Source organism: Garra rufa, chromosome 10 (assembly GCF_049309525.1).
Source record: "Garra rufa chromosome 10, GarRuf1.0, whole genome shotgun sequence".
NCBI lineage: Eukaryota > Metazoa > Chordata > Actinopteri > Cypriniformes > Cyprinidae > Garra > Garra rufa.
This window is the reverse complement of record NC_133370.1, coordinates 41,169,607-41,183,081: the sequence shown is the minus strand read 5'-3', so window position 1 is coordinate 41,183,081 and position 13,475 is coordinate 41,169,607. Positions and strand designations below refer to the sequence as shown.

The window sequence follows — 13,475 nt, the reverse complement described above, 5'->3', positions numbered from 1 at the left end:
GTCCCATGTCACAAGAATGACTGCTTTACAAAACAAATTTCAGAATGTAATGCGCGGTTTGTCCTGTGGGGGTTGTGACGAAAAAGTAACGTTAGGTGGTTGTACGGTAACGTTACCCGTAATATTTGAAACTTTATGTAGAAGAACGAATATGGCTGAGATTTTATACAGTTGTGGTTAAATAGTATAAAGATCCAGAAAAATGCCTCTATGTGTGTGTTATGTCATCAAGATTATTTGTCAAACAAATAAGTGAACTTGAAATCGTTTTAGCTCATAGAGATTGCATAGGGAATTTTCTGTTATATAGTACATACAAACAATAACATGAAGAGTTAGTATGAGTCTACCTTGAAACCTTTAACGGTGTCGATCTTGATAAATGATGATAGCAGTGCTCATCTCAGGTCCAGGTTAAGTTGTTCTTGGATAAATTAGCGACACGACCATGTAAACAGTGTAGCCTGCAGCTCCCTCTGTTGGTGAGAATGATCACTACGCGATTACTCCGAGAACGGAAAGGCTGTGTTGGTCGGTTTTTATTTATTTATTTATTCATTGTTGTGTTTTGTGGGGTATCATGAACAGGCTTTAAAACATGGACATTTTCAGGGACACCAAAAATGTGACTAAACCCAGAAAACAGGACGTCTTTTCGCCCCTCTGTTTGTACAAGGGTAGTGTTTTTATAATATAAAGTTGTGCTCATAAGTTTAATGAAAATTGTATGTTATTTTTATTTAGTACTGTCCTGAAAAAGCTGTTTATATATGCTCCACAAGACAAAAACAAAACAAAACTGGATTTATAAAAATGACTCCAAAAGTTTAAATCCCTGTTAAATCTTATTGTGTGTTGTTTCTTGGATCACCACTGTCCACCACTGTTTTGTGATAGTTGTTTATGAGTCCCTTGTTTAGGGCTTGTTTGCCCTAATTTTGGACATGCTTGTGGCATGTCCAAAATATTCATACCCTTCTCAATAATCAACCTTTATTGGCTATTACAGCAATCAAACGCTTCCTTATAATTGCTGACCAGCTTTTTGCATGTCTCCTCTGGTATTTTTGCCCATTCATCTTTAGCGATGAGCTCCAACTCTTTCAGGTTGGAGGATCTCCTTGCCATCACCCTGATCTGTAGCTCCCTCCACAGATTCTCAATTGGATTTAAGTCAGGACTCTGGCTGGGCCACTGCAAAATGTTAATGTTTTGTCTGCTAACCAGTTCTTCACCACTTTTGCAGTGTGTTTTGGGTTGTTGTCGTGCTGAAATGTCCACTGGTGCCCAAGGCCAAGTTTCTCTGTAGACTGCCTGATGTTGTTGTTGAGAATTTTGATGTATTGCTCCTTTTTCATGGTACCGTTTACTGTGATTAGGTTCCCTGGTCCACCGGCTGAAAAACACGCCCAAAACATTGACAGTGGGGATGGTATTCTTAGGGTTGAAGGCTTATCCTTTTTTACGCCAAATGAAGGCTACATCATTGTGGCCAAACAATTTAATTTTTGTTTCATCTGATCTTGAAACAGAAGAACAGAAGTCTTCTTCTTTGGACAAATGAGCCTTTGCACCTTATCTGGTGTCCTCCTTGGTCTGTGTTCATGGAACAAAGCGGTGTGCAGTGTCCGTTGGACTATCTGCCTTGAGATTTTGCCACCAGCAGAGTCAGGATTCATCAGGATGGCCTTGGTGGTGATCCTTGGATTCTTTTTTTACCTTTCTCACTGTCCTCCTGGCCAGCACAGGTGTCACTTTTGGCTTCAGACCACGTCCTCTGAGATTTTTCACAGTGTGGAACGTCTTGTATTTTTTAATAATACTTTGCACTGTAGCCACTGAAACATTTAGATATGGTCTTATAGCCCTTTCCTGACTTGTGAGCAACCACAATGCGCAGCCGCAGGTCCTCAGTGAGCTCCTTTGTCTTAGCCATAGTTTTTCACCTGTTGAGTTGATTAAAACAACTGTTCCCAATGCATCAGGGTAATTAGGATGCTTTAGAACAGCTTGGACTATTTGGAATGGTATAGAACTTTGGATTTTCCCATAGACTGTGACAGTTCGCAAAGGGTATGAATAATTTTGGACATGCCACTTTTTGTTCAAATGTAAATAAAAGCTGAGAAATATTTTTTTCCACAATGATGCCTCTTGTACATTGTCTTTTGGGAGAAGCCTGTGTCATTTTCGGTCAAAAAAAAAAAAAAAAAACTTGCTTGTTTAATAAAAGTAACTTTAAGTCAGATTTTTCCAGGGGTATGAATAATTTCGGGCTTGACTGTATAAACATCTGTTGTGTGAAATCGCTTATTCAGGACAGTACTAAGTAAAAAATAACATGCAGTTTTCATGATATTTTATTTTGATAAAATTATTAACATCAATTTGCATATTCTGCAAGGGGTATGTAAACTTTTGAGCACAACTGTATAATAGTCGTCATTTACTCAATGTAAAGTTGTTCCAATTTCTTTCATAAGAAAGAGTATTTTAAACAATGTGGGTAACTAAGTTTCATAGTATGGAGTACCAGAAACCAGAATTTTTATTTTTGGGTGATCTATATCTTTAATACCCAACAAACATTGTATAATTTTTTTTTCAGTTACCTTTTTTATTATTATTATTATATATTTAGTTTTCTATAAAATAAATACAAAAAAATTATTTCCTGACCCAGATACTCCTAGACTGTAGTGCATTAAAAAAAAAAGTCTAAATAACTTATTAATATATTGAAGCATAATGAAATGACTTTTTGTTGAAGGCTGTGTGGTTCCACCATAAGAAAATTAATAATTTCAGTGTAGGTTTATATTTTATAATAATCAACTCTATCCACCTTATTTTTCAACGTTCATTAGTCGCTGTAGGGAAATAACGAGAAGAATAACAAAGTGCGGTAAATGCTAAAACTGTTTGCACTAAATACCGCTGTGTCCATAATTAAGATGCATCATTTTGCAATATCAAGCAGCGAAACAAGCTGTTTTGTACAGCTAGAAAATAGCGGGAAGGATGAGACCAGAAGACTCGCACATTAAATTTACAATTGACCACACCCGCTCTAATGGGGAAAAAAAGGTGAATTTAATATTAATAAGATACAGGCACATTATGTGTTTTGGTGAAAAATGAGTGTATGTACAAGTTCAAACATCTGAGAAACAGTGAAAATCTGTATTTCTTTCTTTTCTTTTTAGGATTTTCAAAGCCGCTTTCAAAGCACAATGCAAAACCGTGACATTTCATTCATTCTTCACTGAATGCTCTTTTTGCCGGCAACCCGCCAAAATAAAAGCTTGCTAATTTAGGTTTGAAAATGATGAAAAATCACATAAAAAATAAATATTGTTTTATTTTTAAGTTTACTGTAAAATAATTGTATTTTTAATTAACAGTCATTTTTATTTTAAAACATAATGCTACTACCACACATTATTATTTTGTTTATTATTTTATATTAAAAAGTTATATTTAATAGGTCACACCATGTGTAGAGTGAGGACCAAACCAAATCTTCAGGTACTCTTATGAGAACCAGGCTAAGAAAAACTTATGTGCACCCGTGGTTATAACACAAAATGATGATTGTGCAGTATTTGTAGGTCACTGATCAAATAAACATGTGAGTGATCATCTGACAGTCAGATGTTCTTGTTTTCAATTAATCATTCTCAAGCTGGAGAACATGATCATCAAATTTTCCACAAGCTAAAGAAGGTCAATAAGCTTGAGTGCTGTAGTCCAAAGACTACAGTCTGGCATTCATACATTATATGTGACCCTGGACCACAAAATCATAAGTAGCACGGGTATACAGTGGTGTGAAAAATTGTTGTCCCCCTTCCTGATTTTTTATTTTTTTGCATGTTTGTCACACTTTAATGTTTCAGATCATCGAACTAATTTTAGTAAACACAACATGCAGTTTTTAAATGAAGGTTTTTTTTATTATGAAGGGAAAACAAAATCCAAACCCACTTGGCCCTGTGTGAAAAAGTGTTTGCCCCCTAAACTTAATAACTGGTTGGGCCACCCTTAGCAGCAACAACTGCAATCAAGCGTTTGCGATAACTTGCAATAAGTCTGTTACAGCGCTGTGCAGGAATTCTGGACCACTCTTCTTTGCAAAATTGTTTTAATTCAGCCACAAGGGTTTTCGAGCATGAACCGCCTTTTTAAGGTCATCTCAATAGGATTCAGGTCAGGACTTTGACTAGGCCACTCCAAAGTCTTCATTTGGTTTTTCTTAAGCTATTCAGAGGTGGATTTGCTGGTGTGTTTTGGATGATTGTCCTGCTGCAGAACCCAAGTTTGCTTCAGCTTGAGGTCATGAACAGATGGCCAGACATTGTCCTTCAGGATTTTTTTGGTAGACAGCAGAATTCATGGTTCTATTTATCACAGCAAGTCTTCCAGGTACAGAAGCAGCAAAACAGCCCCAGACCATCACACTACCACCACCAGATTTTACTCGTTCTTTTTCTGAAATGCTGTGTTACTTTTACGCCAGATGTAATGGGACACACACTTTGCAAAAAGTTCAAATTTTGTCTCGTCAGTACAGTACAGGGACAGTATTTTCCCAAAAGTCTTGGGGATCATCAAGATGTGTTCTGGCAAAACTGAGACGAGCCTTTATGTTCTTTTTGCTCAGCAGCGGTTTTCGTCTTGGAACTCTGCCATGCAGGCCATTTTTGCCCAGTCTCTTTCTTATGGTGGAGTCATGAACACTGACCTCAACTGAGGCAAGAGAGGCCTGCAGTTCTTCAGATGTTGTTGTGGGGTCTTATGTGACCTCTTAGATAAGTCGTTGTTGTGCTCTAGGCCTCTCCTGGGAAGGTTCACCACTGTTCCATGTTTTTGCCATTTGTGGATAATGGCTCTCACTGTGGTTCGCTGGAGTCCCAAAGCTTTAGTAATGGCGTTATAACCTTTTCCAGACTGATAGATCTCAATTACTTTCTTTCTCATTTGTTCCTGTTGTCACTTTTTCACAGAACTGTATGCGTAGCAATAGCCAGAAGTAGCTACACCGTGAGGGTCAAAATGATAATTTTTTCTTTTATGCCAAAAATCATTAGTATATTAGGTGAAGATAATGTTCTATGAAGATATTTTGTAAATTTACTACCATAAATATATCAAAACTAAATATTTGATTAGTAATATGCATTGTTAAGAACTTAATTTGGACAAAAGTATTTTTGCACCCTCAGAATTTTAGATTTTTTAAATCGTTGTATCTCGGCCAAATATTGTCCTATTTTAACAAACCATACATCAATGGAAATTGTACACAAGCTTATTTATTCAGCATTTTTAGATTATATATAAATCTCAATTTCAAAAAAAGTGACTGGTTTTGTGGACCAGGGTCACATTTACACAGAATCTAAATGCAATACTCTTGATGACACAGGGAGGCAGTGTTTCTGCATTCATAAAGATTCATAAGCACAGACGGAGAACGCTACTATCAAAATATATTTTATTCTGGACTTTTCATTTGATCTGACTCAAATCACAACAGTCAAATCAACATCGCAGTGAGTGATTTCTGCCAGAGAGTGAGCAAAACAAGAAAAAAGAACAAAAAAAGAAAGAGAGAGAAATCTAGATTAAGATTACCTAAAGTGAGACAAAAAAGTATTTACATGGTCCAAGATGTTTTGATATGCCCATGTACGTGCTTTCGCTTAGAGCTAAAAACAACATTAGAATTACAAAAGGTTTGAAAGTACAAAATTTCAAGGGCCGTGGACACAGCAAGCAGAGTGCTAGGCTTCGAGGACCAAGAGAGGCAAACGCTTGCACGCACACTGTAAAAAGTAGATCTCTTTAAAATTAAAACATTATAAAATACCATTCCACTGTCATAGACAATATAATAAATAGCATTTCGTACAATCTACTGGTTGATTATATTAGAGCAAGCTTCAAAATACTCTTTAAAAAAAGAAGAAAAAAAAAAAAAAAGAATCAGGATATTTTGATACTCTTAGGAGGGGATGCAGATTACAGTTGATCCGTGGGGGGAGAGAAAGGCATTTGTTAGCATTTTGGACTACATTTTTAAAATTTGAAAGAAATAAAACACTGTTACATAAGTTGAAACCAGCCGACTCACACTCATAATCAGAAGATCTGGTTCATTCAAGTAAATGTTTAAAAGTCACTCAAGTAATTTCAGTCCAAAAGATAAAAAAAAATAATGTTTTAAGTGCTCATTGGATTTTATGGGAGTACGTCTAAAGTGCTGACAGGTGACGTGAGTGTGCTGGATAAAAGCTGCTTCTCTGGACTATGACTGTCTAATGGTATTTTATAAAGACACGTGACAGCGTCTAGCGAACTCTAAATCAATGTGCCGTCACCCTGAAGAAACCAGACTGCGAGAAATCCCAAACATCAATGGAGTTTACGTCCAAATCCATCCTATATAACAGTAGCATGTAAAAGTAAAAATCCCTGTGGTCACATTTACGCTTTCCACGTCAGTTTCCTGTGTATACACTCATACCATCACTGCGCAACGACGTCATCTTACAAACAAAAATAGTGAGCAAAACGGGCGAAAACGGCACCTCAACCTGACTCAAATAAAATCGCACCGATCCATAATTCTGTCACTCACGTGAAGCCATACAGACTAAAGCGGTAACAGTCGCACACATACCAATTGACTAAAGCCAGACCGGATCAGTCAGAGCTCAGACCTCTATAGAAAAGCAAGAGATGACAGCACTAAAGAAAGAACATTGAATCAAAAGGAACAAATCTCTGTAATAAACATTTTCGGTGAGCTGTTATGTAGGAGAACAATCATGATCTCCCAAAAACAAAAAAAGGAATGAATAACCTGATAGCTATGTGTTCAGTAACAGCGAGAGTGAATTGTTTTGTTTAGGGTGGGCCTATCAGATGTTTTAAACGTACAGGCTTCACCTATGAGTTTCACCCATTCATGCACTGCAAGTTCGGTTTTGCATAGGTTGTAGAAAATAACACAGGGCATTCGTTTTAGAAAATATAGTTGAGTAATTTAATAGGCTTTCTGTACTCTTATAACTCTGTAGTTTAAAAAAAAAAGATCAATTTATCTCAAAGTTTGGCAAAAAAAAAAAATAATAATCCTTGAGCATTTTGGAGAACAGTTCCAAAGTCGCAGAGCCACTAAACATACAGTGCCAATCCTCTGAATTGTCAATATCAAACGGCCACGAGTACAGCCGGCGTATTCGACAGCTCTGCTCGTTCAGTTATAGCTCATGCAGTTACAACTAAACCATCGCTGAAGCGCTGACGTGTACAATATGCGCACGACAGCGGCGTGGACCTCGGCCCTCTGGGTTTGGAATGATGAACACAGGAACTAATGAGGGGTTGTGTGTGCGTGTGTCCAGCGTGTCTGTATATAACAGTTCTCGGGCACGCTGATTTTGTGTCGTGAGTGTCACTGGAGCTGAAGGACCGTTGGTCTGGGCTGTGGTCTGCCGCCTCACGCGTGGACTACAGCAGTGGGTGATGGGCCAGGGACAGTCGGTAAATTTGGCTGTGCACACATTCATAGTCGGTCCATGGCTTCCCAGCGGCAGCGTCATTTCCTTAGGTCTAATACACAAACCTGAGAAAGGGAAGAAAAAAGTCATCATGACTGGCAGGCAGTAATAGCAATTGTTTTTTTCCCCTGATAAAAATTGATTATGATTGATAAAAAAAAAAACAAAAAAAATTGTCGTGCTTGTTTGTAAGGCTGCACAATTTGAACAAATCTGTGCGATTATGGAAGCTTGTTGCCACTATGGGATTTAAAAAAAGCTAATAGCGATTTTACATCTCAAAATTGTGATTTTTTTCACTATTTTAATGGCACAGAAAAAAAAAAATGGCTACGGCGATTTTCTCTTACAATTATGACTTTCTATTTACGCAATTGCTGGTTTTTGCAGTTCTGAGAACAGCGAGATAAAAATATGACCCGATCTGGCAAAATGAGTCGGAAGTCGCAACAATCCATTTTAAAGGGGTCATCCGGTGCCACGTGCAATTTTACAAGCTGTTTGAACTGAAATGTGTGTTGGGAGTGTGTGTGCACAACCACCCTAGAATGGGTTAGTTTTCTTTAAATTTAGTAAAATAATTTGCCCCTTCTCATATCGAGCCTTTCTCAGATGCCTGTCGTTGTGCCGTCACACCGACGGAGGCCGCTCCCACGACAGTTGATAGACAGTAGCGTTTTAGCATAGACCCGCCTCGAGTGAGAAGTAAACTGTCAGCCATTGTTTCGACGCTGGAGCAGAGTGTCGCCTAAGCGAGTGTGGAGTACAGTTGATGGGTGTAACAGCAAACATAGCAGTCGTCATTTACTACCGACATCTGAGCCACTGAGGACACAGTGGCTGAATTTTATTTTTGAAGGGAATGTGTCGCCGATCTACCTAAATAGGTTTATGTTTACGTGAATCATTTCTCACCATTATATGAGAAGCTGCTGCTGAAAGATGGATCTGTATCAACTATTCGTATTCCTGCCTCATCTTCACCAGAAGAAGTGAGTGTAACTTCTTTTTCTATGAATCTTTGCTAATCGCCTTTTCTAATAATGTGCTAAAGTTAACGTGTTTCACGATGAATGCGGCTAAAGTGTAACTTACACTCTCAGAGAACATGGTTATGTCATCTTCTCTGTGTACATCCGTCTCAATATTATTCCTAATTGCACGTTTATAATGAACAATGCATTAAGGTATGTTGTAAGGTAAGGTATGTACGTTGTCGTAAAACTACACTAAGCTTAGCTTTGTAACGCTAGATGGTTTAAAACGGTGTCTGTTGATGATTATGAAGTCATGTACAATTATTTTAAATCGTTTTGGATCAGTTATAACTGCATTAAGAATGGTAACTTTAATGCAATACCTGCAAAATAGTGTTTACAGCCCGCAACTGCATATGAGTAAAGACCATAACTACATAACTAATATTTCAATATTACAACGGGGTAAGTTATGTTAACCGATCACTTATTTGCTCTTCAGTCAGCTATACCCAAGTAAACACATCGCGTTTGTATCTCTCTCAGTACGCTATCCTGCCAGTCAGGGGCGTCGTAGTTGGGCGAAAAGGGGGACTAAATTACCAGGGCCCCAAGTGGGGGGAGGGCCCCTGAGGAGTGAAATTTTATTTTCCTTTAAATATAATTTTAAGATCATAATAAATGTTGTTTACTAATGTAAATCAGTGATGCGCGGGTCAATGTATAAACAACCCGAACCCGACCGACGTTTTCAACTAACCCGCCCACAACTCGGAACTGGAACTTCCTGACCCGCATGTTTAATATTTGCGTCTGACAGCAGCGATTATATGCGGCTATGTGGTGGAGATGCGTTCACTGTCAAACATCATTCGCCTTAATTAGGTAATTTTGTCAAAAGAAATGTTCTTGATTACAAGACAAATACAGATTGTTCTTGTTGTGATTTATTTTGTCTTTCCTTTATACAGATTTAAACAGTTTCGTTTTCGAAGTACTCTGAATTATGTCAGTGATTCTCCGATGTTAAATATGATCAAGAATTATTTGATTTCAGTCAACAGTGTAATAAAAGTTAAGAAAAAGATTAGCCTATAGCCCTAAATATATATAGACAGCAAGCTAATTCCTTTTTTCTTAACTTTTAACTTTTTCTAAAAATGATCAAGAATATTAAATCAACTTCAAATAGATTAACAAATTTTTCTCATACAAACATAACGAATGCACTTGAAAACAAAGTTTTCATATATAAATTCAGGAATCACGAATATGACAAAATAATATTATTTTATATATATAAATTGTATAGCTATAATAGTTGTACCAAATGAATAAGGAAATTATAGTGCCTTCAATTTACTAAGTAATGTTTAATTTTGTTAATTTTGCTCTACCGTTTTTACTTGGAATTCATTTTTAATCCCTGGTTTTAAACAAGCATATACATGAGATAATTTATATATTATTGCTTGAATAAATGTTTAAAATAGTGCTAGAAATGTTATAATTAAGGAAGTTGAACAGACCTAGGCATTTGAAAAGACATAGTGAAATGTGTCTAATAATTCCAAAAAGAAAGAGAATCATTGGACATAATCAAAATATTCGAGACATTTATTAGGAATACCATTTTCTTAACAATTAAGATGCTGCATGTGTTTATCCAGGCTAATCAAAGTGTGCGTCTCTCCCCCGAATTTCCCAACAAAAATCCCACCCCCTCTCAGAAAATACATAAAACTGACATTACTGAGCTATATGCGTTTAAAAGTAGCCTATTAAAATGGTACAATGGCATTGCTCAGTTCATCTTGTTGGGAAATCGGGCATTTATTCAACAGTTAATAACGCTCAACATTCAAAAGGTAAATATTATTCAGCCAATAAACTGTAGGTCTATGTATTTCATAGAAAATTGTGTCTAGTACTATATAAATTTCAAAGGTTAAATTGGCATCTTTATTTCTTACTTTACAATTGACCCAACCGACCACGACCGGAATAGTATTAAAAACATTTTTGGATGACTCATAACCGCGTGTAAACATTTCGGATTTTGGATCAACCGCGACAGGTTGATCATATTATTGATGCTAATATTTACGGCTGTTTCTTCATTTTCAAACATTAAACCATTAAGTTTTTTATTTGGAAACCCACAGGGCGCTTCTCTTTCATGCTTCTCATTTCAAGTACAGAAAGATGGCTTGGCCATGTTGCGTTTGCAAATGCATATAAAAGTGATCTTAACTCAGAAAAGATGCAGAGATGGAGTTTGTGGAGTAGCATTTACTGCAAACTAAGCTGCACTGAAAACACCGGTGACTAATGAGCTGCTTATGTCTATGAACGCTCTAACGTGATTTTGGTTTTATTTTGATTAATCGTGCAGGCCTACTACACATTAGAATTGCTTTCAAACAAAGTCAGTCCGTGCTTTAACTTCACAGTAGCCAGAGAACGTTCAAGGGACTCTTTGCTTTGCAACACAGAAACTCACCGATCCATCTGATGCACTTGCGCCCACTTTGTCTCCAGTGGAGTTCCAGCATACTTCAAAAATCCCTCCTGTCCCTCTGTAGCTGTTGACTAAAGCACCACTCTGCAGGGCAGAAATTGAAACTCAAGTTAAAGACGCCAGTCATAGTGACAGATCAATATGTCAGTCAGGCCAGCTAATGGCCAGCAGATGAAAACTTTATCTTCAATTAATTGACTGGTTTTATGCCTAAACATCTAAATTAGGGTATAAAACAGCTAACCTTTGCAGCATTTTTAAAACCGATAAATATTAAAAACAAAACATGACATTAAGATTTTATTTACAAAACTAAAATGAAAATGAAAATTAAACAGTTGAGTTAGACATGAATTTACGGAAAAAAACTGGATGGTCAGTATTAGGGAGAAAAGCTAAAAAAAAAATGTTTATTATTGTCTTTTAGAGTTTTATATTGTACAGTAGACATGTATTTTTTTAGATTTTTGTATCAATACATCAATACATTTACATTTAGACTACATTTGCAATCTTATATATAATCTATAAAAACTTTAATTCATCAAAACTGCTTAATGTAATCTTTAGTTGTTCAAAAGTTTGGGGTCAGCAAGATCAGTAAGGATGCATTAAATGTATCAAAAGTGACAGTACATTTAAGATGTTACAAACTATTTCTTTTTCAAATAAATGTTTCACAGCTTACACAAAAATATCTCTACACAAAAAATAAAAGTTTCTTGAGCAGCAAAACTGCCTATTAGAATTATTCCTAACTTAAGACTGGAATAACAATGCTAAAAATTGAGCTTTACCATCACAAGAATAAATTATATTTAAAAATGTATTAAATTAGAAAACAATATTTCAAAATATTACAGTTTCTACTGTATTTTTAATTGAATAAACAAAGCCTTAGAGAGCATAAGAGACTTCTTTTAAAAATATCTTTTAAAATCACTGTCTTAACAAAAGAGGTAGCAACTGTGTCTAATAAAATGAAGCCTGTAATGAGCATTAGTTTGTTAAAGAGCCTACGGTACCTGCGTGTTCCAGATATGGACACACTTGTCAAAGGAACCGCTGGCCAGGTGCCGCCCGTCTGGGCTGAATGCCACACTGTAGACGGGCTCCTGGTGTTTGGTCAGTGTGTGGATGCAGGCGCCACGCTCTGCATCCCACAGACGCACCGTTGAATCAAACGACGCACTTTAGGCAGAAAAGAACAAAAACTGCTACTCAATGTGTATAAATATATACACATATATATAAAAAAAGAGGTTCTAAACTGAAAAACTGATACAGATTTACTCAAAATGAGATTTAAAAAGGACAGCCTTTCCTAATAAAGAGTGACGGTAGCTCTGTACCTGGCCAGCATGAGGTTGGCATTGGGATTGTTGGTTCCAGGGCCAGTAGGGCTCCATTTGATGGTGTAGATCTCCTTACTGTGGGCTTGCAGGTCATGAACACAAGTGTCCTGTTTCATGCTCCAAAGCTAACATTCAATATAAAACACAACATTTTTTTATAACACACACTCACGTTTAACAACGCAAACACATTAGTAAAGAGCGAGAGAAGGCTGGTTGTATCTCACCTTTAGAGTCATGTCATCAGAGCAGGAGGCCAAGAGATTTCCTGTTGGATCCCATTTGATTGCATTGACTTCATTCTGAACATAAAGGAGTGCAAATCATTAGTGATATAATCAGGATGCTTAAACCCTATAATGCTGTATCAGGGGTCGCAACATTTCAAAATCTCTGGTAGCCCTTCGGGCAGGTACTATTCAGATTTTGGTAGCCCAAAAATTAATTTAACTAGCCCGAATAAAAAAAAACAACTTAAAAAAAAAAAAAAAAAAAAATTATATAGGAAATCAGACAGGAGTCTGACTGTCAATCAAAAAATATTTTCAATACACAAATAAAGGAAGAAATTTCATTTCACCATTTACAAGGTATTGTAGGCTATCATTACCATTTTTAAGAGTTGGACAAGTAAAATGAATACAGTATGAGTTGGACAATGTCTACGGTAACATATTAAGCCATAAAATGACATGATTTACAGTTGAGATCCAGGTTTTCACAAAAAACTAAAATTTTATACCATGGCATTTCAGCCTTTTGACCATTAAAAGGGATAAATCAAGCATATAAATTATTATATTTATTTAAAACATAAATATTACTGTCTTAATTGTTTAGATTTTTAGAAGGCACATTAACTTTTCACATTTACAACTCTTTTTTACAACAATTTGTGTGCTGTGTAAAAACATGGATCTGACCAAAACAGCAAGAAAGGCTTATTGGAAATGCTAATTCTTTCTCTGCCATGAGGTGGCACTTTGAAGGTCCACTGTAGTGCCTTGAAACACACAGCGTTATTCTGTGTGGTGATGTAATTTAACTGAAACAG

The 13,475-nt window shown here is 36.5% G+C and overlaps 1 protein-coding gene across 1 annotated transcript; it reads right to left on the bottom strand.

Annotated features, from left to right (window-relative positions):
- Nucleotides 1-5,480: 5,480 nt before the first annotated feature.
- Nucleotides 5,481-12,774, bottom strand: tbl1xr1b (TBL1X/Y related 1b). Its single transcript, XM_073849254.1, has 5 exons — nucleotides 12,649-12,774; nucleotides 12,419-12,546; nucleotides 12,092-12,257; nucleotides 11,049-11,150; nucleotides 5,481-7,633 (listed from the first exon to the last, which is right to left on the bottom strand). The coding sequence occupies exons 1-5, from the start codon at nucleotides 12,658-12,660 to the stop codon at nucleotides 7,607-7,609; spliced, it is 435 nt and encodes a 144-aa protein (XP_073705355.1). The 5' UTR covers nucleotides 12,661-12,774; the 3' UTR covers nucleotides 5,481-7,606.
- Between the last annotated feature and the right edge of the window lie 701 nt (nucleotides 12,775-13,475).

Coding starts and splice junctions, on each gene's coding strand:
- tbl1xr1b (XM_073849254.1), bottom strand. Junction 12,258..12,418: donor GCCAACCTCATGCTGGCCAG/GTACAGAGCTAC, acceptor TTCTGCCTAAAG/TGCGTCGTTTGATTCAACGG. Junction 11,151..12,091: donor TCCATATCTGGAACACGCAG/GTACCGTAGGCT, acceptor TCTGCCCTGCAG/AGTGGTGCTTTAGTCAACAG.